General features: G+C 36.6%; 1 protein-coding gene across 1 annotated transcript in view; it reads left to right on the top strand.

Annotated features, from left to right (window-relative positions):
- LOC127633674 (kinesin-like protein KIF19) overlaps positions 1-27649 on the top strand; it is a 49009-nt gene that overhangs the window by 4008 nt on the left and 17352 nt on the right. Inside the window, exons 3-4 of the mRNA XM_052112918.1 lie at positions 26288-26398; positions 26647-26734. Coding sequence (XP_051968878.1) covers positions 26288-26398; positions 26647-26734 — 199 coding nt within the window. The remainder of the gene's footprint in view (positions 1-26287; positions 26399-26646; positions 26735-27649) is intronic.

Here is a 27649-nt window from a genome sequence, read left to right as displayed (position 1 = left end):
GAAGCTTAACGTTGTCTTTGTGTTAGTTTTGAGTTGCCACAATATGCAATAGACTGGTATGTCTTAAGGAGAATATTAGGTCAAAAATTGCAAAAAAGAAACAGCTTTCTCTAGAAACTTGTCAGTCAATCATTGTTTGAGGAATGATGGCTATACAATGCTTGAAATTGCCAAAAAACTGAAGATTTCAAACAAAGGTGTACACTACAGTCTTCAAAGACAAAGGACAACCGGCTCTAACAAGGACAGAAAGAGATGTGGAAGGCCAGATGTACAACTAAACAAGAGGATAAGTACATCAGAGTCTCTAGTTTGAGAAATAGACACCTCACATGTCCTCAGCTGACAGCTTCATTGAATTCTACCTGCTCAACACCAGTTTCATGTACAAAAGTAAAGCCTGGCAAAGAAAAAGCCACTTTTGAAACAGAAAAACAAAATGAAATGGTTAGAGAGGGCAAAAGAAACACAGACATGGAACAACAGATATTTTGAAAAGAGTGTTATGGATCTTATCCCATACCCACATTTGTGGGATCAGCTAGACTGTAAGGTGCATGAGAAGTGCCCGACAAGACACCCACATCTATGGCAAGTGCTACAGGAAGTGTGGGGTGAAATGTCACTTGAGTATCTGGACAACCTGACAGCTAGAATGCCAAGGATCAGCAAAGCTGTCATTGATGCACGTGGAGGATTTTTGGATGAGATCTCTTTGAAGTAGTTTAAGAAATTCTGAAATAAAATTTCAAATTGTAATAGTAATTTTTCACATTATTAATGTCCTAACTATACATTGTGATCAGTTGAATGCCAATTTGGTTTAATAAAAATACCAATATCTTTCCATAAGAGCAAAACCTTTGGCCGCCAGTGTATGTGTTCAGACTTTAAAGTTGACCAACTATATATATACATTCTTTAATTTATTTATTTATTGTGCAATCCAGGTTTACCTTATCAACTGAAATGGAGTGACTGATTTGGAACTTTAATAGATTGCTAATATTTCTAAAGATCCTTTTCGGTATTGAATGATAAGCTATTTATGATATTTCTCTTGGTCCACAATCTTAAATGGATTAGTGAATCAAAACACAGTTTGTCATTTGTATTTTATTGAAATAGGTTTGTTAGTGATGGCTGCAACACACTACTTAACTGCATTTTAGCTCGAAACTGTCTTCCACTGTGATTATTGGTTTTCAGTTTGATACTGTGTATTGTTGAATGGCTAATGGTGACTTAAGGCCCACCGGTGGTCAGATGAGGTGTCCATGTTTACATTCAAGCATGTAGACAATACAAACTGGTTATGCAAGGCTGATGGGATTAGTAGCATACACAGAAAGGTTTAGATGTTGTGTATTATGTTTGTATTATGTTGAGTATTATGTTTGTGCAGTCATCCTCATGAATGGGGAAAGATAGAACAAGACTACAAGTACAAACATATAATGATGAGGTTGGGTAATGTAGAGAAGAAAAGAAATAACATGAACACACACACAAAAACCAATCATTCACACTCAATTAATGCACAATTCTCAACAGGTACACAATGATAAAGGGAGACCGGGGCTAGTGGTCACATAGGGAAGTTGTCACAAGGGCTGTATCTCAGTGAATGTGAGTCTTTCTATCAAGTCAGTCCACTGTCGGCCATCTTTGGAATGGTCCCGGGAGTCTATTTCCAGTTATGGCAGTGCAATGCCTATCTACTTGAATGGCAGAACACTGAAATCTCAAAAACTGTTTGCCAATCTATGTTTAAACAACATTTCAAATCAGCAGTGAAATCTGACAACATTGGTATCATAAATTGTTCTTCTTTACCTCATAATACACTAAAAAGTGCCATTTTCACGGCTTGTATAGCTGATGTGCATGTGCGTTGATTAAGAGTTAATTGACAGATGATGTAACTTAAAGGTGATTGGCTCTTTTACCTGTAAGATGGGACTTTCTTTCTACATCTGTTGACCATTGGGCGCTAGAGCTTCTTGAATGGGCATTCCAATTTCTCCCATTCATTTTAATAGAAGTGGCCCATCTCTCATAAATAGTCTCTGTTTAGAATCAAATCCATGTTTTCTGTAGCAGTGGTTTTGTATGGTGGTTTTAAATACCTAGTTCAAAACTGTCTAATATGTTAATTCTATCCTCAAAACAAACTTCCAGTAACATTGAGGCAAGTTGTATTTTGTTTTAAATGGTGTAAATGTATATTTATTACAATATCTTCTGTTTTACGCTTCACATTTAGCTTTTGGCCCTAAAATAGCCTTTTCTATTTGCTAAATATAATTTCTTATTTGTTTAATTTGATTTTGAAATAAATCAGGACTAGGACTTTTTCTTGGCTGGCTTCATGAGAATCACCCAAACCTACAATGTTTGTAAGAACACACGCACACCAAAAACAAACTTTGTAAGGTGCTGAGTCAAAAGTCTGTTCTGACGAAGACTCATTACACGAGTCGAAACATTAACTGCATGGTTTTGGATTAAAATTAGTGTTGGAGGAGTGTGACAACTAGTCCCGTTCTCCCCTATTTTATTAAGCAAACATATGACCAAATCTTTGCCAGCACAGATGCCCTGAAGAAACCTTTGACCACCCCCCACCCAATCATCAGTAATTATGCAGATTTGCTGAACCAGCCAAACTATACACCTTCTTATCTGTTTGTGCCCAATACACCATATGGCAGCAGGTAGGCTGGGACGTGTTTTTTTTGTATTGCGATGTCCCTGCGGTTTTCTCCCCCCTGATGGCAGACACTCTGGAGTAAACCTTAAGAGCATGAGCTCACCAAGAAGGGTTTTAAAATGCTTAGACAGCAGCCATCTGCTCTTCTGCACCTACCGCCACCTGACTGCTGTAGGATCATGCCAGCGTTGATGTAGCATTGCCGTAACATTGGTGCAACGTGTCCTTCAAAGCTAAATCTGATAGCTAGAATCTTTCCAAATTATTAAATAGCTAATAGATGTAGCAATGATTTCTTTCACTAGCAAACACAAACACAGAACAAACTAGAGCTTGATTTAATATTGTCAGGATTGCTTTTTTCAAGTCCTTCGCTAATTCTCTATTTTGAGGTAGTGATAGTCTTGGGCTATATGAACTTCCCACTGACACACATAAATGTGACAAACAGGAGTGGCTTTACATCACATTTTGCCTTATTACACCCTGAAACAGATATATAACATAGACGATGGCATATCGTAATTTACAGCAGAATATCCCAAACACAACTTAATATGATAAATAGATCTTGAAATATTCCTCTAACATTGTACATGGAAAGATGATGCACAAGAGGCTGCAAAACACATATTGTGTGTTTGTATGTGTGTGTGTGTGTGTGTGTGTGTGTGTGTGTGTGTGTGAGAGTGAGTAAGTGTGTGTGCGTGAGTGTGAGTGTGTGTGTGTGTGTGTGTGTGTGTGTGTGTGTGTGTGTGTGTGTGTGTGTGTGTGTGTGCGTATGTCTGAGGACTTTGGACACATCCACATATGTGCTCATCTAATGGATTGGGATGCTCCTGAACATTTCATATTTCTGTATTTTGCAGTCAAATCCATTCATTTCCAATGGCCGGTCATTTTCGAGAACACAAGTGTACCAGTTAAATAAAAAAAATAAATAAATAAATAAAAAACGTAAAGAAAATGGTCCAAATAGTTTTTTTGTTTTCCAGATACCATATGCAAAAAAAAAAAAAAAGTAATTTGGGTCAAAATGACCAGAACATAACATTAAGGGTTAAAGGGACATTTCACCCAAAAATGTAAATTATTTAATTATTTAAAAATTTAAGTCTGTATTTACTGATAATCTTCCTCTCTAAAGAGCTGTTGGCTCCTGCAACTGGATCATAGAGTCAGTAAGATGAACTTGAGACCCGGATCAGTCCAATTCATGAACGAATCATTCAGACTGGTTTTGTGAACCAGAGCAACTCATTCAATGTAAATATCACACTCAAAAGAAATATTTGTTTCCTCCCTTTTTCTCCCCATTTTGGAATGCCCAATTCCCAGTGTGCTTGTGGTAGTGTAGTGACTCGCCTCAGCCCAGGTGGTGGAGGACAATTCTCACTTGCCGCCGTGTCTGAGACCGTCAATCCACGCATCTTATCATGTGGCTCGTTGCTTCATGCTATTCTCCGCAGCATCCATGCACAACTCACCACGTGCCCCACCAAGAGCGAGAACCACAATATGGCGACCACGAGGAGGCTACCCCATGTGACTCTACCCTCCCTAGCAACTAGGCCAATGTGGTTGCTTAGGAGACCTGGCTGGAGTCACTCAGCACACCTTGGATTCGAACTCCTGACTCCAGGGGTGGTAGTAAGCGTCTTTACTCGCTGAGCTACCCAGGTCCCCTAAAAGAAAGATTTGTTGATGAATCGGCACTTCTCACATGAACTATTATGAACTTTCATGAATGTTACATGGAGAGCTACGGAGGGTGTCAAGATTATCAGTGAATCATGACCTCAATTTCTGCCTGTTCATCACACAAAGCTATATGACTTCAACAGCTTGTGTATATAGCACATGAGTAATATGGACTGTACGTACAGTATATGGTGCCTTTTGTCTTTTTTGAAGTTTGTAAGCTCTAGTCTGCTATTTTTGCAACTGCATGGAAAAAAAATGACCAGAGTATACAAAATTTCTCATTTTTTGTTCCATGGAAGAAAGTTATACAGGTTTGGAAAGACATTAGGGTGAGCAAGCTAACCCTTTAAGGTAAGATGCTTGTGATGACTCACATGTGCACAAACAAGCACACACTCTGGAAGCTAACTGCTACTGGTACCTGTCCATACCTGTGTGTCAGGTATCATGGATGTTTTTATTAAAACTTGTATGCATGCACATTATTGTTGTCACATTCATCTATGTTTATCATAGCATCCCTCCACTAAACCTCAGAATGCAGATAAACATTCACGACCTCCCGTGACAAGAGCCATAACTCTCCTATAATCACTTAAGCTCATTATGGAGCATAAGCGATTAAAGCTTCAACTTGAGCTTCATTGTTTGTGCTGCATGTTATCTAGAAATTACAGTTTTTGTTTTTGTAGTTAGGCCTATGACAAAGGTGAATGGTTCCTTTTTGACAGAAATTCAATTTTAATGTTAAACTTTCTCCCGACTTGTGTAACTTTAGCAAAAACTGTTTTGTTGCTTCCAGGCAGCATTTGTGGATTGTTGGTACTGTAAATCAATTCTTCTTAATTCTATCAAAAGAAAATTGTAGTAAGCATCCAAACACATCCCTCCTGCCACCACCGATTTAAATGTTATGAGATTTAATTTAATTATCTTTTCATGTCATACATTTTTTTATTAACATACATTTTCCACAACAACCTTGTCTCATGAGAAGTCATAGTAATAGTACGAGATGGCAAAATCGTATGATGGCTTGTACAAAAAAAAGTATGATTTTTACTCCTATTGAGAAAAATAAATGAACCACCAAGCCATTTAAGTAGGATTATTTTGACTTTCCTAAGTTTAACTGCTTTCCCAAATCTAAACCTAACCATGATTATAATAGGAAAATCACAAAAAGAGAAAAAAATTGATTTTAAACAAGCATTTTAATGATTTGTCCCAAGTAACAACCCCTAACCCAAACCTTGGTTGGTCTCTATATATATGAGCCACGTCATATCACGATTTCACCATCATTTACGCATTATTATGAGTTGCCATTAAACTATGTTGTCTTTAAGACTAGACAGATAGTCTTTAAGATTTAACCCTCTGGGGTCTGAGGGTGTTTTGGGCCCTGGAGAAGTTTTGACATGCCTTGACATTTGTGCTTTGCTTAAAAACACATGAATGGCTAAAGTCTGATAACACTGTATTCAACACAAACTGGGCTACAATAATATGTGAGCAACATGTATGTACAGGTTTGTATTTTTGAGAAAATAACATTTATGCATGGTTTTTGAAAAATCTAAATTTGTAAGTTATTGAAATCAGGCCATATAACACATACTAAACATTTGTCCACAAGCTGACTATTGACTCTCCGTCAATTCAAAGTTTGATGTGGGATATTGCTACTTCCTACTTATATCTGCGATCGCCGACCATAAAGGCTTTCCATTACCAGATGTTTGGAAGATGATGTGTAAGGGAAAAAACTGCAATGCTCCCGTTAGCTTTGCAGGTGTTGGACTGTCACCAGAGATGTCTCCTAGCAACCCATCTGATAAACAATGCTGCAATGCTAGCATTTGTGGTACAGGTGTACGATTATCAAAAGAGCATCATTTACCATCGTTTGTACACCTGTCTCTGCAAACATTTGCTAAACAAGCTTTAATATCATGTAATATCATTTTTGGCAAGGTTTTTTCAGTGTCTCGCACAGAAGTGCAACATTTTTAAGACGCCATGTAAAGTTAAAAGAAGTTCCACTCGATGCACAAGTCTTGCTTCGTTAATCAGAATAGCACATTCAGTCTGAACACCCCCTTACAGTGCATTCAAGGTATGCATTTTATATACGTTCTATGGAAATCAAACCCATGAAATTCATGTTGTTAACACCATGCTTCCAGTTGTGCTGCATGAACAAACACTGATGTATGAAAAGGTATCACACACTGTAAATAGACAGAACCTGGGCAGCAGGAAATGTTGCAGGAAGTAAGAAAATCACTGTGACCATAATTACACACTGTGTTTGTCCCTGGCAACATATTGGCAGTGAATGAGTTTTGGATGCATTGAGAGATGTGTCTCCTGTTGCTTTTAAAGGCTGTTAACTATCTTCCTCAGTAGGGCCACTGTTTTCCCCCTCTCTCCCACAAACAGTGGGCTGTACCCTGTCACCATGACAACCCACAGACAAGTTCAGGGCCATTGTTCGTTTTACTTTTCTCATCCTCTTCATGAGATAAAGTAAGGGCTGATGGACTTCAAGGCTGTGAGGTCCTCTTAGCTCCCAAAGGATGCTCATTAACCAAAAATATGTTAAACAATTTGCAACTGTAAAAAGTATTTTCATAATGGTCACATCAACACCTTTGTTAATGATCACAACAACAACTTTGCTGTTTCAATTCATTTCAAGGAATGTTCCAGGCTCAAAATAATTTAAGCTCAATCGGCATAATGCTGTATAAAACAATGTTTTTATAAAAAATTCATTTTAGAGTATGCATTGAAAGTTCTCACAATATGATGCATCCGGCCTGATTTCATGATCATTATGTGTCCATATATTGGCAATATTTTTGTAAACCAAAATTGTGTGCCTTGTAACATGTTTCATTTCAATTTACCAGCTTAATGTCCAGCGGGGGGCGCCAAAAGCGAGTGACATAGAGTTTTTAATGAGTAAAGCATACTTCCCTAACCCAAAACTTTAACCAAATCTTAATCAATATTGTTTAAAATCAAATGACAGGTAACCAAAACAGACATCCTCAACAACACCTTAACCTAACTGATAGTGTCCAAAAACATGGGATATGAAAGCACATTTTCTGAAGCAACCACGCCATTTCATGTTGCTTCTATAACACTTTTGTCTCACGTGCCAGCTTGTGTGATGGCTGGGCTTGAGCGACGGTCTTCCAAGTCAAAAGTCCAACACTCTATCAGGTGAGGTACTGCGGAAACTAAACATGTTGGAATAAGTGTGCAAATGTAGGTGAGTCTGTAATACAAGCGTTAAAATGTATTGTTTTTCAAATGATGCGTTACAGTAAAAGTGTTTCGATATCATAACATAGTAGTGTGTGAGTAATAGACTGGAAAATAAGTGTTTATTATGTCATAATCTCTTAATCTAGTCATGATTTGTGCGAACGTGAATAAAATGCTCAGTTGTTGTAGCTCCTAATGTTAATTTCACCAGGAAACTGCGACGAAACATTTAACTTGGCACAAAAAAGTCAGTTTGTAAAAATATAGTTATAGTAACGTTCATTACCTTCACGTTCATTTTTATTATAGTAACGAGACTTGGTCAGATGCATCTCTAATGGATTCTAGCAGAGCTATACTCTGGAACAGGTAACTTGGACTCTGCACCCCCTATAAAGAAAAGAACGAAAGAAAGTATAAAGTGGGTGAAAGAATAGACCTCAGAGTTTCCCTTTAAAGACCTTGGCGGGTAAACAAAGGCCTGAATTCATCCAAGCACGGGTCATACCTGATAACGTGGCAAATTCTCTCCATTGTGTGCATCAATGCCGCCGCTTTGGCCCTTCTGTATTCAGTTTCTGTTGTCTTTCTCCACCTTGTGTGTCCGTAAGGTGATTCAAATTCCCTTGAGCCCTGTAACAGAGAGAGTGAAATAGCAGATAGAGCCCCCTTGTGGTATCAGTCTTGCCACCCCACCGCTCCAGACAGTTCAAAGTCATTCATCTCCGGTATAATTATGGGCTTTCAAAGCGCTCGCCGCTCCCTCGGCCCCCTCTCAAGGTTTGCACTCAAAAGCCTGGCCGTTGTTTTCTAGGCTTATTTTGGTAGGGGAATACTCACTTTAGGGCCAGCTAAGGCTAATGGAAGAGACTCACAAAGCAGTGTTTGGTGTCTTTTTACAGGCAGACTGTTTGAATAGGCTCAGGGCATGGCAGAGAAATCATTCTCCAAACAAAACCAGCCTTCAGCAGACATGATTTAGCGCAGTGCCACTGGGGAAAATGCCAACTGTTCCTCTCTTTAACAGGATGACTCTCTGCATTTGTGTTTTATGGTGTACACACCCTCGCCTGCTCTGTAAATGTCCATCACTGGAATACAGCAGCACTGTCCATGTTTATCCAAAAATGTGTTTATTATATGCATATTGTTGCCAGTGTGTGTGTGTATATATATATATATATATATATATAGAGAGAGAGAGAGAGAGAGAGAGAGAGAGAGAGAGAGAGAGAGAGATTTTTCCAATAACCGATATATATATTCAAAACTCTTCATCTAATTTGGGAAACACTTACATATAGATAATTGTAACAGAGCTAAGTCTCTGTCATTTCTAAATAAGAATCCCTTGGGCTTATTTTGGGCTTGTTAATAGTTAAAAGTCCCACAATTTTTCTGGTTATTATTGGGAATTTATTAATTTTGGAGCCTCAATGTCTGTTCCCTTCATAGTAAGCAAAGACTATACATTTTTTATAATTCTATAAATCAATAAAAACAAGAAAATTAACACAACTGTTTTCCGATTAATTGGTTATCAGCCTTTTCCACCAACGTAGTTATCGGTATCTACAAAATCCACCATCGGTCGAGCTCTACTTATTAGAGTATCACATTGTTATCTTAGCAACATGCTAACACCAAAGTCTCCCATGTGCATTACGTGGGAGAGCTACTGGCTATGCAGAGCATTTCAGATTGGTCACTTATGAGTTTCCAGTTAAGATGCTGACTATGTAGGTAGTAGACAACAAGACTTCATTGCCTGCTTCTACTTTAACCATGAACAATCAAAATAGTTAGCCACCTGCTTCCCTTGTTAGAAGTATTGACACTAGAAAGTGTGTAAAAAGAGGCCACTGTTTACATCACAGGCTTTAGCAGCTGAGTGGGTGTGTACAGCCACACTAATTGACTGTCTGATCTTAAACAAGCTATGCTGAGAAGGTGGGTTATGTTGATACATCTTTAAGGTTCAAGAGTATTTCAGAACATTGAAGTGTTCTCAAACAGTATGTGAGACCTTCTCAGGAAACTGTCGAGGAGAGAGTGGGAGAATGAACCAGGTGAGCATTATGAGCTCAAACGTGTCTGATATGTCGTCCGTTTAAATGAGACTGTGTTGCACACCGGTCTATTATTGTAGTAACACGATGGCACGTCCTCAAGAGACAAATCGGCCAAAGTGGAAAATGTATCAGCTGATGCTGATAATTAAAAAAATTACGAATATCGGCTTTGGCGATATATCGGTCGACCACTAGTCTACAGCCAAAAATATACAGCGCTACCAGTGTAGTCCAAATCCTGAAAAAATAACACTTTGGAGTCCGTTAGTATGGCTTGAATCTACAAAACTTAGAGCGCTTCCTACCAAACAAATAACTCTTATCAGCCGGTTCTTTTTAGTGAATTAAAAACATACTGAAATGCAGATCATTCATTTCATTCAACTCCAAATGAACGAAGAAATTTTACTGTGTGTATTTAAATCTAAAGAGACTTAAATTAGAGGAATTGTTGTTGAAATGTCAATATGCTGTTAATACTATACATTACGACTTTTGTTGTTATTACTGGCATTTTATAAAGAGGTTGATAAAAATGATCATAGATAATAAAATGTTGTAATCAAAAAAATTTAAACCATTTGCAATAGTTTGCTCTGTTAAAACATAAAAATGATCTCAAAATTATTATTATTATTTTTTTTTTCTTAAAATATTTCTTCCTCAACAGAACTAAGAGAATCATCAATCAAAAGGAATCGGAACCAGAATACATTTGTTACGAGTCCCATCTCTAGTAAATTTCGTACAATTCCCATCCGTAGTAAACACAAACAGAATTGACAGATTTATTTACAAATAAAATGTCACATTACATGCAGAACTGATATCAGCCATTCAAGCACAATATCACTGTTCCTCTGAAAATCTCAGATTTTAAACAATTGTGTCATCAAACAGCATCAATTTTCATAATTAGTGCGAACAGAAATGTAATAAACCTGTAGTAGCCTATACTGAATCGTTTGCAAAAGTGGAGTGTAATTTCTGTGCCACTAGTCAGCAAACAGTTTTGCAAAAACAATGACATTGGGAGAAATCATCCTACAAATTACTTGTAGTTGTCTTTGCATATTTAAGCTGGGATACGGTTGATTATCAAAAGAGAAAGAAAATAAGCACAACTGGGAAATCATTACAACAGTAATAAGGAAGGCACATAAGCTGTTTGTGCTGTAATACACTAGAGCATACAAATCCCTGACCCTGGACAACAGTACCACATAAACATGAACTGGTAAACATGTGACTGGTGTTGTTGGTCTTAGATGGCCCTGTTGCAGACTTGCAAAGTATTGTGTTTGAATTGTGTTTGCATGCTGTATGGATGGATGATGGATGGATGGATGGATTGATTGATTGCTTGTTTTTCTACTAATTTATACCCCGTAGAGAGGAAGGATATTGTTTCATCTGCTTATGAGTGTTGAAGACAGGTGTATGTGTGTGTGTGTGATATTTTTAATGTTGGAAATCCTGGTTTGGGTAAGTGAAAGATGATACTGAAGAATTACTGCTCCTGTTGCAATCATACGTTTTGCATTTGATTCTAGAACAATTTTCTATCAAGATCGCTAGGGTAAGGTCGCAATGACCAGAGCAGATAGAACAAAATACTTGGAAATGTAAAATTTTCATATTTGCTCAGTCAAGCTCAACAAGTCCCATATTATATTTGGTCAGACTGGGACAGTCTAATGTAACTGCAGCTGAGCCCATTTTGCCTAGCTTGAAGTCCAAGTGAAGTGTCATTTACATATTTTTTTAAGAACATAATTTTATAAAATGGCAGCAACAGCATATGATCATAAAAAATTATTATAACAATATTTTATAAAATATTTTTTTTCTGTCCACTATATTTATTTTTTTATATGTTTTTTTAAATTATTTGAAGCTAATTATAGGTGATAATTATACCATTATTTTATATGGATAGATTTTTAAATATAGATGTTTAAATAGCTTTCTAAAAAGGAGGCAGCAGTAATTTAATGTATATATATATTTCTTTTAATAAAAAGTTATGGTTTGATGGATTATTTGAAGCTAATTATTGGTTATAACTATACCATTGTTTTATATGTATATCATTTTACTTTAAAAATCTTTTATATATATATATATATATATATATATATATATATATATATATATATATATATATATATATTTTTTTTATGGAGACAAAAGCAATATGATAAAAACATCCATGCTCAATTTATAGTTTTGATCTAAAAAATAAATCAAAGTTTAAAGAAAAATAATAATAATAATGATAATAATTAGAAAAAATAAATAAGATCATTAGCCTAACTGTAAACTGTACTAATAAATACATATGTACTAATACTCACAATATATGACATCATTTCTGCATATCATTTATTTCATAAAATTATACAATATGCAATATAAGAATAAAGAGTTTGAATTCTTCAGCTGCTGTGAATACAGTGTAATGTGGAGAAATGGTTTCCTTCTGTGTTAGTACAGCCTGCACTGTTTTTCTTTGTTTTTTACTGCAGTTGGTACACAATTTGGTTGACAATACACTTAAACTGTCTAGACCTCTGGGGTGCAAATCTCTGTGATGTGGTCTAAGCCATCGGTCATTGTCCCACTTTGTTGTGCAATGCTGACCTCTTTGTCTTGACCTGACAATGGCCTCTGGCCTCATTCTTTGCTGGTGGGATGCCATCATCCCAGCTCTGAAGTTGTATAAATGCCAGGATCATCTCAGGCAAACAAGATACAGTAGCACGTTGGGGTGAGAATCAGTACGGACCTGCCAAAACTATATTATATTGAAAACTGGGTCTCAAAACAATAATATTGGTGCAAATTTGTATAGTATTGTGAAGTAAAATATTAAATATTAACAATACTTATTGAGATCGATTACCCCTCCCCCCAGCCACTAGTAGCATCTCCCTCACCCTGATGCTGTAATGCATCTTTGTTGTTTGACAAAGATTAAGTTTTGGATTTATCACCTCCGGTTTAATTGAATCTCTTCTTGGATTGTATCGGCGACGACTCTCCTGCTCATTTCCAGGCCTGTGTATTTGGTGATGTTTTTCCGCCTTGATGTGACCTGATGCATGGAACACAAATGTTGATGCAAAAGTACTTAGAGCAACAACCTCTTCTAAATGAAACTTCATCTTTGTATGATCATTAGTACCTTAGATGTGGATTTTCGATGTAAAAATTGATAATATTGTGACAGTTTTGAGAACAAAAGAAGGCATACGTTCATTTATGGACTTTTTATAGTGTTTTGAACAAGTTGCCAGGAAACAGTACTCAGGCAATGGGCAATGTAAATGCAACCACACAGGCTAAGCCAAAACTAACATAAAACCAAGGCTCCATTTCAGTGTCCAACATTCCCTTTGCATTTTGACAAATTTTCAAATGTCACATAACTGGCTTGTGTTGTACTGGAAAAGCAATAGGGATATGCAAAACTTCATATCGACTATTCAGCGCATGGGTTGCCTGAACTATTAAGACTTTAGGAAGCCCTGTATAATAAGGCTGATTTGGGGTTCACGTGACCTCAATTGGATGTGTTTCAGGGGGGCATTTACACAATACGCAACATTTGTCACATTGCATTGCATACCTGTCAACACTCCCGTTTTTCCAGGGAGTCTCCCGTATTTCACACCCATCTCCCGATTTGTTATTACTCCCGGGAAACTCCCGTAATTTGAATGGCCCAAACCTCGTTATATGAATAATAACATCAATATATTATTCCAAGGCCAGATCTTGTATGAAGCCTACTAACACAATCGACTCATCATACAAATTTCAACCCATTTGTGACCTCAACCTGGCAACCTACACGCTCATCTAAACCATGCTCTTTCTCTAGTGTAGCTGTGGGAAAACCAAGTTAATGAAATGTATTGGTTCTTTCTGATAGTTCATATAAATGAATGGGTAAAATAAAGAATTCTCTTATATTTTGCGTTGGGAACTGCATTGGGAATAATTTGAGTAAGTCAGTTTTTTCGGATGGTTCATGTAAACAAACTAGTTCACATATACGATTCACTGATTCACTAAGTTGCGCAGCCTTAAAGGGTCTTTGACTTTGTTTTAAGCTAAATATTTATTTAATTCCTGCTGTTTATAACTATCGATTCAGTTATTTAAAATGGTGTGTTTTCTAGTTTTATTAGTGTATATATATATAAAATATGAATTTTCCATATTATGTTGTCACCCTATTTGTTTAACCCTTATCAATATTGATCATGGTTCTACTATAGTAATATAGTGGTAACCATGACTGTAGTAACCATGGTTTATGGCTTACACCATGGTTGTGATACAATTAACCATGGTTTTACTATGGTAATACTGTAGTATCCATTTAGTAATCATGGTATAACTATTTTAATACTGTAGTAACCATGGTTAATTTTCTGGTTAGCATGGTTTTGCTACAAATATCATGGTTAAACTATGGTTACGTAAATAAAACCATGGTGCATTTTTGTAAGGGAATGTCACCTTAATTAAATACTGTGTATATAACATTCTGAAATCATCCGATGGTTATAATATTTTCTTCTTTAAATAACTTCAGTGTAGTAAGCTACTTTTTGTAGGAAGCTTGTAGTATAGCTAACTGCCTTTTTTTTTTTAAAGAGTAGCTTGACTTGTAGTTTAACCACTTTGAGTTATGAGTGGCTTGAAGCTTGGGAAACTACAGTTTCAAAGGTAGCTTCCCCAAAAATGCTTACTGAACAGCATCAGCACATTAATTAAAGCACATTGCCGAAATACCATATACAAGTATATGTAAATAATAATAAATAACTAAAAATCTATACATGATCATCATTCCACTAAATTACTTCTCAGTTGTTGATCATAACGATCCATTCCTAGTCACTGCTAATCTTACCTTCGGCTAGCTGGAATGTTTATGTTTACAGCCAGTTAGCTGAGCCTTATGTACGTAAAAACAGAAAAGGAACTGGCAGTATCAGGTTGGTAGCAGTAGAACAGAGGATGCACTCAAGGCCCTTGTAAGAGGAGACACCATTGTTGAGGTACCATGTCGGAGAAGGGAAGAAGGAATGGAGAAATGAAAGAGTGGAATGAAGGGGGTGGCTGGCCCATCAGATTGCTTTCACCTTCTTAAAGCCGAGCTCTTGGCTATGAAAGGGCCGTTCAAAGGTCACAGCCTTTTCAAGATTCAGAGCTGCATGGTTTGGTTTATTTTGTTTGGATCCATTGTATAAGACGCCTTGTACGTCATGACTGTAGACGTCACAAATGCAGTGTGAGTGTGTGGCTCTGTGAATCGCCTGCATAAACTCTGTAGCACAGCATTGGGTGAAAACTGATGCTCAGAAAAGTGGCATGAATGCTTGGGTTTGTTACACTGAGTTTTTTTTAACATTGTTTCTTGTACAATTTTTTTATATATATATATATATATATATATATATATATATATATATATATATATATATATTTTTTTATTATTATTTCAATCACATCTGACAATTTGCCTTGACCTAACATTTATGAATACCCTTGTAATTATGTTATATTTATTTGTTTATTTTAGGACTGTTAATTTAATGTGTTATTTCTGAGCGATTAGTTATAAAAAATAAAATAAACAAATTAAACAAATAAACGTAATAAGGAATATTCATCAGAGTAATTCAAGCTTGAAATAGTCAGACTTGCTCAACACTAGTGACAGCACAAGATGAGGACACGTTCTTGCATTCAGATTGATTAACAAATTAAATTGCTGTGGACTGTAAGTCAGTGAAAGGCTTATAATCAATAATATGGAAATAAATAATATAGTCTTCTAAAGCCATTTTTTTGTCTTATAAATGCTATACTCATCTGCCACAATAATTTTAAACATTTTTATTATTTGTATTATTATTTTTACAGATATAGATATCATTATTTTAATATTACTACTTATAATTTTTGATCATTATATATTGAATTATTGTTATTTGAGGGGCTTTCTCAGCAAATATTTATACATTCAATTAATTTGTTTAATTAATCACCATTTCATGTAATTAATACAATTACATGATACAATAATTGTTTTATTGATTGACAGCCCTAGTTTTTTTTATTTATTGCAAAATACTCATAATAGGCATTTAAAGGCACGTTACATTGACAACTTTTCCCAAGTGTGACAATATGCGTAATAATTTTTTTCCCCTAGACAATAATAATTTTTTTTTGTAGTCAAAGATTAAAGATATGCATTTATACAGAAATTGACTTAAAAAAAACCTATCCTGGATGAAATTATGTAATGATGATGTGTAATATGCAAAGGTGAGAAAATGATCTACCTATTATAATTAGACATTTCACACCTGCTGTGACCAAACATATTAAGGATTGGTAAATGTGTGGAGGATATATGACACGTGTGTGTGTGTGTGTGTGTGTGTGTGTGTGTGTGTGTGTGTGTGTGTGTATGTGTGTGCAAGACAAGTAAATGGATTGTGAAGCCTACAGACAGCCTACCAGCTGTTGTATTATTATTAAATGAATAGTTGCAATTTACTCACAATTTAAGCACCATATGACAAGCCACAGACTGAAATGTTTATTGAAATGAACAATATTAACATTGAAATGTTCATTATTGAATACAAACATAACCTTTAACCTTGGCTTGTCACAATGCCAAAGTTCCAATAGTTAATACCAATACCAATACAATTTCACAATTCTCGTTACAAAACAAAGCAAAAAAAACAATATACTGTTGAACACTTCTTTACTTAAAATGGTCCATATTAATATGCATATTGACAAATTAAAGGATTTCTTAATTAAGCATTTCAAGTAATTATTTAAGACAAGAAATATATTAAACAATAAGCAATAAAAAGTTTTCCCTCTCTGCATCCCATATTTCACAGATGCCCCCTTCTCCACCATTCTCCGTCAAGCTTATAGCAACAGGTGTCTACGTGGCTGCGCACACCTGCCTCTTGGTAGCTATGACAACTTGCGCACAATAAAGGAAGGGGACATAGTATCAGGGGGAGACACACACCCTTATATGTGCATGCATTGATGTGAACACACACATCTGCCTTCATGCATGCTTTATCTGCCGCTTGCACACACTTGCATCTCTATGGGTACGCATGCAAACTCAGCTATACGTGATGAAGAGACATACACATAAATACAGACATCTGTCCAGAAGTCCACACCTCATGGCTGAGATCGCACTCTAAAAGAGTGGTGCTTATCTGGTAGGTTGTGATCCATTTTAGGTTTGTTCTGACAGTATCACAGACAAATGAAAAACACATTGCTCAATGCAAATAATAAAAAAGCAACTAACCCTATAATCATAATAGGAAGCTTAGAAACTTTTCAAAGGGAAGAGGAAATGCTTCCCATGTCTAGTGTTGTCGTTGACATCAATTGTGTTAACAAAAATAAATGTATTTCCAAGATATATTCTCTGAAATATATATATATATATATAAGCAATATCACACGAACAAGAGTGCGATATGGCCCTACATCAGCGCTGCTGTGATTTGGCCACAGGCCAAGTGCCTTAGCATGATTTTGATTGTGATATTGCCTATATACAACAGTTCAATGTACAAGTAAATAAAAAAAAATAGGAAAAACTGAGTACGGTCATTAAAACGCATTTGTGCATGGAACTACTTTATTGCCCAGTGGATCAGAATCTGCCGTTGCTGGTTCAAACCAAATGATGCGTCCAAGCCTCTGTTAGTAATTAAAAAATGGCACTTCAGAAATAGTCTCATGGCTTGTGCTGTTTCTAACAAGTTATTGAATAAACAAGGATGTGTATGTGTGTGATTCAGAGAGAGATGGAGCATGTGCGATCACCTGTTGCCATTCCCAAGCAGAGATGCTGTCAGCTTTCTGAAGATCAGCTTTCTCAATGGAAAAATAGCGTCCAAGTAGGGGTAATTCTCCCTATTTTGCGGTAGCTGGTGCGCAAGAGTTGATCACTATAGAAACCGCAATGTCCTGCACCATTTTAAACAGCACACATTGTGTAATTAATCAGTCTGATGTGTCTCTCAGCTGTGATGAGCTGTAATGCTGAAGTTCTTTGTTTAAAGTTGTTTAAAACAATTTCCTAGCTTTAGTAGTGTAGTAGTAATTCAAGCGATCAGGAAGAGCTGTTTTGTGTAAACACTAGCTGATGCTTATTCACTTCACTTCACGTCACTAACTGGCTCATATTACACACAAAAATTATCTTTTGCCACAACCTTCTGGCTAACATATGTAATGTAAGAAAAAAGAAAAAAAAAAAGACAAACAGAAACTCTTAAAAGATCTGGACTGCTCTTACACTTTAGTTTAGTTCACACACAGTGAAGCGCTGATAGTGTCAGACCATCAGTGCTCATGGAACATCTCTGGTCCAATATATATATTAGCTACTTTTATTTAATTTGCATTATTTTTATGACAATTAAGCAACCCATTACTCTCAAAATCATGTCATCAGAATGAGGATGAGTATTTTCTTTTTTACATAATAAGAAACAAATAAGATATAATAACTTAATTCTAATTAAAATGGTAATACATAATGAAGGTCTTGAAATCAGATGCACAGGTTTTTTCCTTGTGTCTATTTTTTTATCAAGATCTTACATCAGAAAGAACATTGCTTTAATTTAGTTTAGTAGTGCCAGGTAGTAACAAACAATAGTATGTCAAGCTGACTTCAGTAGATTTGTCATTATGGGTTTTATGTCACCAGGTAGCATTGAATGTCCCATGTTACATCACAGTTATATCAGTGAGGTGAGTCATTGGTGCTGCTTTGGAAAACCAAACTCTTTTATATCATAAAGCACGGCTGACTTACTTCACATTGCCTGAATCTGTAATCTGGATGGATCAGATCGCTCTGTCTGTCAAGTTGTTGCATAATTGTGGGTCAATTTGACACCTCCTTATATCTGCGTCCTCATCAGTGGACTCATATAACCGTTCAATATGCAGTCGGTCGTCTTCTTTCATTTTCACTTTCTCAGTCCTGTTTTGCTCTCTCTGTTTTTACCTGATGGAGTAAGGAAATTTTATTCATTAAGTAGCAGCTCACCCTGTTCTCCACTGGGGTTTATCTTGCTTGATCAAAACCCAAAAACAATTGGACTTGTGGCTTTGCGGTTGGTTTCGAACAGCATTTCACACTGACATTAAGGGTTAAAAATGTTTATTCAGCCATGTTGAAGATATGCTTATAATGTCTTTTGTAAAAAAATGGATAATCGAAGTATGTGTCATCATAATATTTGTAAGTATTTAAAAGTATTTAACAGCCACAGAAAAAACTAAGTACAATAAACAACAAATCTGCCATACTTCTTTGGAATACACAAATGCTAAATCAATAGGTTAGCGAACTACATTAGTTCAGTGAGTTCAGTCAGTGCCAGTTCCACAGAGAGGAATTCTTTGGTCGCCATCCTGGACGAGCCTCCACAATCAGCACCCCACCACTTTATGATACATTTCGACCACTGAGGCATTTTAATCAGCGGGATGAATCCCAAGATTCTCTTTCAGAGTCCCTCCCCTGCAAATCTACACCCTACGGTTAATTGGTAACTCCATCCGCCTGCATGACTTGCACTGTTGCCCCCACAATGTGCTGTTCTTTGTTCTCATTTAAATAACACCATATTGCTAATTGATCTCATGTCGGTGCATTAGCAGGCTGTTGTAGCAGACTCCGGCTGCTCTTTGATGGGGGAAATATTTCACTACCATGCTTTTAATTTTAGCACCCACGCCTTCGTTAACGCATGGCTCGTTTTGTTTTTGTGCACTTGCTAGACAAACCTTTCAGCTGCGCTTGTTGCAGCACAACACACATTAGCACATCCAGCACTGCCTTTGTAAACAAATTAGATCATTTGATAGCCATTTCATAAAGTATTGGTGTGGTGTAATAACCTGTAGGAAAGAACAATCATAGATTCGATTTTTTTTTAATATCCTGATTGTTTTTCTTAGATAACAATTGTCTCATTTGTTTCAATTGCATTTCTATTCACTAATTTTAGTGTTGATACTTGTGAGAGATTAAGAACTCTCTCACTTATCCAATTCTCGCAAGCCATGAAAGAGCAAACTCTGAGTGATAACATTTTCCTCTAGATGTATAAATGTTCTTTTAGTTCTCATGTCACCTTTATGGTATGAATGAATCAGTGGACTAGTCAAGCAGTTAGCATCTGGCCAGGCGAATGCCTTCTGTATTTTATGCAGGTGAAACCTTAAAATCAAATCAGCTATCTTTCATTGCTCAGGAGACTTCTTTCATTTTATTTGTTTTGGACACATTTATTTGAATATTGAAGTAATAGCAAATTTGAAGTTCTGTCCGCGATTCATTACGGCCGCCTGTTTTCATTTTCCAGTCTCCAGTATATTCACTCACATTGCGTAGGTTCTAAGTGAATAATGTGATGTTCAGTGTATTCAATTTGTAAAAAATGGTCAATAATGACTTCTGGAGTCATGATGACCATTTTTTGACAGTGCCTTACTTGAGTTGGTAGATGACATGAGGCAATGATCCTAGGTTAGTTATGTTGATATCATTAACCACTTTGAGTTGCTATGACACCCAACAACTGGATGGCTTTGAGCCTGAAAATCATTTTTACTCCAACATTTCAATGGTTGTTTTTCTCTGTCTGGATTGCTTGTTTTGGTAGTTTTTACATTGAAAGCAATACGTCTTACTGAGACCGTGAACATAAGGCTTGGCTTGGCTTGGCTTGGCTTGGCTTGGCTTGGCTTGGCTTGGCTTGGCTTGGCTTCCAAACAACATTACATAAACAATGCCTGACAAAGGACCATGGCAAACATGAGAGTTTAAATACAAGGACATGAGTAACCACATGATATAACCAACCAATGACGAGACTGAACTAATAACAAGATAACTAGATACTAAAACATGAACCAATGACATGACAAGACTGATAATAAGTAAACAAGACAGTAAACCAATGAAAACAAGACACATGAACATGGAGGGAAAATAGGACATCACATGACCAGGAACCCACATGACATGAACAGGAGCTAAACTTTCTAAATAAAAGACATCTACACAAAACATGAGCGAAACATAAAAACGTGACATCAGTCTTACCCCAGATTTTATAGTAACCATTTTGTCTCATCTAGAGGTGTGTTTTAGATTTCCTGTTAACGTTGCTGTTTCATCTCTTAATGAAATGGTTGCTTGGTAGTGATAAAGCGTAATTTGTTAAGGATATTGATAGTGGCTTGTCTCTCCCATAGGCTCTCATGGTACATTGGTTGTCACAGGGTTTATTTTCTCAGGTACGATTAGACAGAAGCACCCAGGGACTCAAACAAGAAAAGCAATTATAAGACCAGTGGATGATGAATGACTTACTACACTACAATGCATTTGATACGCCTGTTAAGTTTCATGACGACTGCAAAACCGCCTGTGTGCATGTGCTTGTACGTGCATCTTTTTCAAAGAGACAGTTTGTATTTGTGTTTTCCCATGAAAACAGAATCTTCTCTTCTGTCCCTGAGGTCAGTAATTCATTGCCCACAAATCTTGTCCTTACAAGCCTGGCACAGCTGATAGAAAATTTGCCCATTGTGTGTTGGTCCATTTGTGTTTATATGAGGGAGTACACAGACTCTAAACCAGCATAATCCCTTACTTTGTTGTAGAGATCTTTTAAAAACATGTTTATCCATTATTGTCTAAGAGTCAATGACAGTATGTTGAATTTTCTTATTCAAATCTTGTCTATGGGAGCTCTCAAGGTATGCTGTTTCTTCATTTATTTGCTGTGATACATTTTTGGATCCTGCACCCTCATTTATTTAATTAATATTTGTGCATAAAATTTTTTTAAACAAAAATAATTATCATTTATTATTAAGTGTTATTACAAAGGACAATAATCAGGTGCACAGGTAGCTGTCTAAACTTGCTGGGCATTATTGCCTGCCTCACTTTCGCTGGTGCCTTCAGTCATCCAGTTACGGGATCATCAACTGTGAGCCTCCCATCACAGATGTTTCACCCTATTAATCCCAGAACATCCCCTGGTGGTGGGGCAGCGGTCAGGGATCCCTTTCACACCCAGCGGCTGAACACCATATCCTTTCCACTGTTTCTCGTTCTTACATTCCAATCAAGACATTCCTCCTTTTCAGGTCATACAATTCAGCAAGGGTTCGATAACCCAAAGAGCAGTCCAACCCTACTTCCATGGCCTCTTTTCTGTTAGAAAATTCAAGCTATCAAACTATGCCTTTTATGTCTTTAAACCAGTCCCCCAATAGATTAAGTAGGAGAGTGATGCACATGTCCCTCCAACACCTAACTTGACATGCTTCCGGTTCCCCCACTCAATCCTTCCCGAGAAACCGTCGGATAAGGATTCTCTTGTGCCATATATAGTATACTGGCACTGGTATCTTAAGAACAATCTGCCACTCTACAGCTGTCAATGTGGGAATGGTGAGATAACTTAAACTCAGATTCCATGTGGTTTAGAGCAGTTTAACTTCACTGATAGTAAATCAAATCTTAACAAACACACACACATAGACACACCACAGGGCAAACACATCACAGTCATACAGTATCTGACTTATTCTGAATAGTAAACATTTACAGTAGCCCCAAAACATATTTGGACACTTAAGCCACTCTTCCCTTATGATTATGAATTATGATTTTGTTTTTCAAAGAACGACAGCACCATACAAGGTGAAAAATGCCATAAGTGAAATATTCTTTAGTTGGTAGCCAAGGAAATCTACAGATGTGACTCTACCCTCCCTATTAACTGGGCCAATTTGGAATGGAATGGAAATGGAATGGAAATTATTTTATTTGAAACAGGGACAATGCACAAATAAACATTAAACTTGTTAAACAAGAGAATATGTCTTGGGCCAGGTTGTAGCAACAGTTGCTAATTTCCACCTGTAGTCCCTGGGCAGGTATGACAATTTTAAAATTATTTTAAAATAATAATTGCACAGGATTATGGATAGAGTGATTTCCATCGTAATTACAGATATACAGGTTAGCAATACAGAAACAGGGAGACCATCAGCCTATTTACTCTCTGTTTCACCCCTCCCCAACAAACACACAAAAAATTTTAGCAGCATCTTAAGCACATTATAGCACAATCCAACTCTAGACACTCATTCAAACACAACACACACACACACACACACACACACACACACACACACACACACACACACAGACACTTACTCACTCACTCACTCACTCACTCACTCACTCACTCACTCACTCACACACACACACACACACACACACACACACACTATCTTAACGATGTGTGCAAACTTGCTTACTTAGCAACCAACTTTTTGTCAAGCCCGAAAAAGTCTGAAAATCTGTGCATAAGATATGTTCTGTGGGAAGGGTATTCCACTGTCTCATGGCCACACATGAGAAGGAGGAGCTCCCAAATTGTGTTTTACGTTGTGGGAGGCTACACTCCCCCCTTGTGACACTTCTAGTTGTTCGCACTGTTTTTTCGGAGCAAAGTGTTACAAACTTTTTCAGAGGGGGAGCAGTAGCACTATATATGATTTTATGAATCAAAGACACATTTGAGTGTTTTATTAGATTATCAAGACTAAGTGGATCATATTTGACCAGTATATGACAGTGATGATAATGATGTGTTTTTTTATCATGAATCTTGAGGCAGTTTTTATAGAGGGATTCTATGGGTTTTATGACTGTCTTACATGCTTGAGACCAGGATGTAATACAGTACAAAAGGTGGGAAATGATCATTGCATTCAGATATGTACTGGATGCAACAGTAGTGAGAGAGTTTCTTATGTATCTATAATTTACTAAGTTAAATTTCAATTTATTGCACATATTTTTAACATGACCTTTAAAACTAAGTGTCGAATCTAAAGTTACCCCCAGATATTTAAATGTATCTACATGTTTTATATATTGGCCACTTACTAAAATTTCCGGATAAATATTAATTTAGACCGGTTTGTGAAAAACATTTACAGTTTTCTCAACATTTAATGTGAGGCATGAGTCATATAACCAGTCACTAACCTTGCTCATAACACTTGATAACTTTTTGGCTACTTCTGTTGCACTTCTCCCATGGGTATATAAAACTGTGTCATCAGCATACATAACAATGTTTATGCCCTTGCAGACCAAAGGCAGGTCATTAATATATAAGCAAAACAACAGAGGCCCTAAAATTGATCCTTGTGGTACTCCCACAGTGGAGTGAAGAGACGTTGACAATGTTCCATTTATTTGCACACATTGTTTTCGATTTATCAAGTAAGATTTTATCCAATTTTGGACATTTGTTGAAATATCGTATTTGCCCAATTTGTGTATCAGTACCTCATGGTTAACTGTATCAAAGGCTTTGCGTAAATCTAAGAAGACTGCTCCCAGCACTCCTCCTTGATCTAAGCTAATTTTAATTTCCTCAAGGAAGTAACAGCATGCAGTTTCAGTGGAATGTTTTTTCCTGAAACCAAATTGCATCGGATGGAAAAAAGACTTAGAGTTCAGATGTGCTATTAGTTGTTCTGCCACAACCTTTTCAATAACCTTTGATGCAGCTGGGAGAATACTGATGGGTCGGTAGTTAGAGACCACTTGGGTATCCCCAGATTTATGCACAGGGGTGACAATGGCATATTTAAGCACACTGGGAAAGATATTTTCATTAAAAGACTTGTTTATAATCATCGCTAGAGATATCATAATAGATGTCTTGTGTTGTTTTAAAAAAGCTGTATCACAACCATATATATCTTTAGCTTTACTATTAGATAGAAGTGAGATTACATTTTCCACTTTCTCTGGGTTGATTAAAGAGAACTTGAAGGCAGAATCACTACAGGTTAAAGTTTGTGTAAGTTGAATTTTTGGAAATCTTAGACTCAATTCTTGTATTGAATTTATAAAATAATCATTAAAACATTCCCCAATAATCTAATCATCATCCTGAATACAGCCATCCACCACGAGTTTTAAGTGTTTATTTGCTGATTTTCCCCTTCCAAGTAATTTGTCAATGCTCTTCCATACTTTTTTAGGGTTTCCTTTTGCCTCACTAATAACATTGAGGAAGAAATTTGCTCTAGCCTTTCTAAGTTGTTGTGTAACTTTATTTCTTAAACTTTTAAAAATCAGGTGATCAGTATTTAATTTTGTTTTTAAAAACTTTTTCAAAGAAGCATACCTTTTTTTCATTATTTCCCAGAGATTAGTGTTGAACCAGGGTAGATTATATTTTTTATTTGTTTTCTTGCCTCTTTTCCTGGTGTATTTTAATATAATGTCTTTAATGGTCGACATTAAATCAGCACAGGCTGGCTCACAGGGCATACTACTAATTGTGTCATACCAGTTTACTTGCTTTATCTCATTTTCAATGAAGGCCATGTCCTTTGGAGCGATAAAAGGCATGGATTTCCCCTTCACTGAATTCTGATTTTTAAAGCGTATTTTTGACAGCTTTCTGGAGACCAGAGTAAGATTATGATCTGATAGCCCAGTGATGAGGTTATAAATCTTTCTAATTCTATCTGGTTTATTTGTAAAAATTAAATCTAAAAGTGTTTGGAAGATTTTGTTATTCTTGTAGGCTTATTTGGTTGCTCAGGAGGCCTGGCTGGAGTCTCTCAACACACCATGGATTTGAACTTGCGACTCCAGGGGTGGTAGTCAGCATCAGATCTCTTTGAGCTACCCAGGCCTGGATACACAGTATATTGATATTTCTGTATTTGCTCTAAAATGCCTTAGGAGCATTAGAAATTCTACTGAAATAACGTTTTCTGACCATTACCATGCTGGATGTACACTGTTGTATTACCTTCTTTCCAGTAAGCAAAATATGCCCCAAAAATGAATGCAAAGCCGTACACAAATATTTTTGTCCATTCCCTTGGACTTATGCAACTGGACCATTTTGTTCTGTGTACCTCGTCTCCACCTCTCTTTCATGCATATTGTCTCCCTAACATTTCCCCTTCCTCTGTTTGTAGAGAGTGTCTGCATGTTTGCATTGTGGGCTGCTATAACTGGCCTCTTTTAAAAGTCAGATCTTCTTTGCTGCATTTCAAGTGAGAAGCTTCAAAGAGAAAGCTGTGTTTGTGTGTTTGAATGGGTCATCAAACGATGTGGGTGTGTGTTACCAAGCCCTGGCTGATTGGGACATAGGTTCCACACCCGAGGCTTTCCAACTAGGGAGGGATCTTGGTACTACAAGACCCAGCCTAGTGGTTTATTTGTAGGAAAGTCATCCATGGGCTCATTTGAATGGCATTCATCAACAGGCAAATTGTCCAAAATGTTCCTTTCTTTAATGAAAGATATCTAATTTAAGGCATTTTTTCTGTCCCTCTGTCTCAGATGGTGGTACTGAAGGACCCGATGGAGGATCTCGATGATATTCTTCGCGCTCATCGATCCAGAGAGAAGACTTACATGTTTGATGTGGCCTTTGATTATTCAGCCACACAGGCAAGCCCATTCTGTTTCTGTGTGTGTTTTGTGTACATTCAAAAGTTAAAATTGTTAAGTTTTATGTTTGCTAATAGGTCACATTGAGGTGCGTAGTTGTGTGTACCTTTGTGTGCATTTATGTTTGTCACATGTTTGAAAACAAATTAAATAAAATCCCCCAACGTAATATACAACAGATGACGATCTACCATAACATATTGAAACAAAGGCCTTCATTAAACATGTTTTATGTGTGCTTTCCATAGGATGATGTGTACCGAGCTACCACTAAAGGATTGATTGAAGGCCTTATATCAGGGTACAATGCCACCGTTTTTGCCTACGGACCCACAGGTTACTACAGACATCACTCACTATCTATCTATCTATCTATCTATCTATCTATCTATCTATCTATCTATCTATCTATCTATCTATCTATCTGTCTGTCTGTCTGTCTGTCTGTCTGTCTGTCTGTCTGTCTGTCTGTCTGTCATCATCATCTAAAGGTGTATGTAGACTTCAACTGTATATATATAGATATATACAGTATATATAGAGAGAGAGAGAGAGAGAGAGAGAGAGAGAGAGAGAGAGAGAGAATGTAAATGTGTATTGACATATTCCCCAGGTCTTTATGCCTGACAATTAACATCGGCCCACATTAGGTCCAGTTTATGAACAAATCCCCCCTCATTTCCTTTTTTTTTTTATTTTGCTCTTACTCGAAAATGACATCCACGGTGGCCATATGGCCAGAGTGGTAAAAATCACAGACACTCGGGCATGGTTCATATTTCACTACAAAAAAATAAAAATAAAAATTCTCATTCGCAAGTTAAATTGAGAGAGTCATCACTAAGAAAAATAAGATCAACAATTATAATATATATATATAAAATAAAACATCTGGATGCACAACTTTATGACAATTTAAAATAATTTGAAATAATCTTAATGATAATAATGTCACAATGCAAAAAATCTTAACATTTTCCTAAAATAAGCTTTATTTCCTTTTTATGCAGAATACAATTTCTGATTTTGTTTCTTTTGATTTAATGGTGAAACATGATTTCATAAGATTCACTTGTTGCTACAGCACTGCATAGCACCCACAGAGGCTAAAGTTCTTACACGCACTATATCTTCTAGCGAATGGATGGCACTTAATGAATTTGTTTTATAAAACATGCTGCAATATGTATCCTTTGGATTCATCATCAAAGCCATGATGGTCTCGAGGCCTTGCTTTTCAATATAGATAAG

This window comes from Xyrauchen texanus, chromosome 40, assembly GCF_025860055.1.
Source record: "Xyrauchen texanus isolate HMW12.3.18 chromosome 40, RBS_HiC_50CHRs, whole genome shotgun sequence".
Lineage (NCBI taxonomy): Eukaryota > Metazoa > Chordata > Actinopteri > Cypriniformes > Catostomidae > Xyrauchen > Xyrauchen texanus.
The sequence above is the reverse complement of the archived record's forward strand: the minus strand, read 5'-3'. Positions and strand labels throughout refer to the sequence as shown.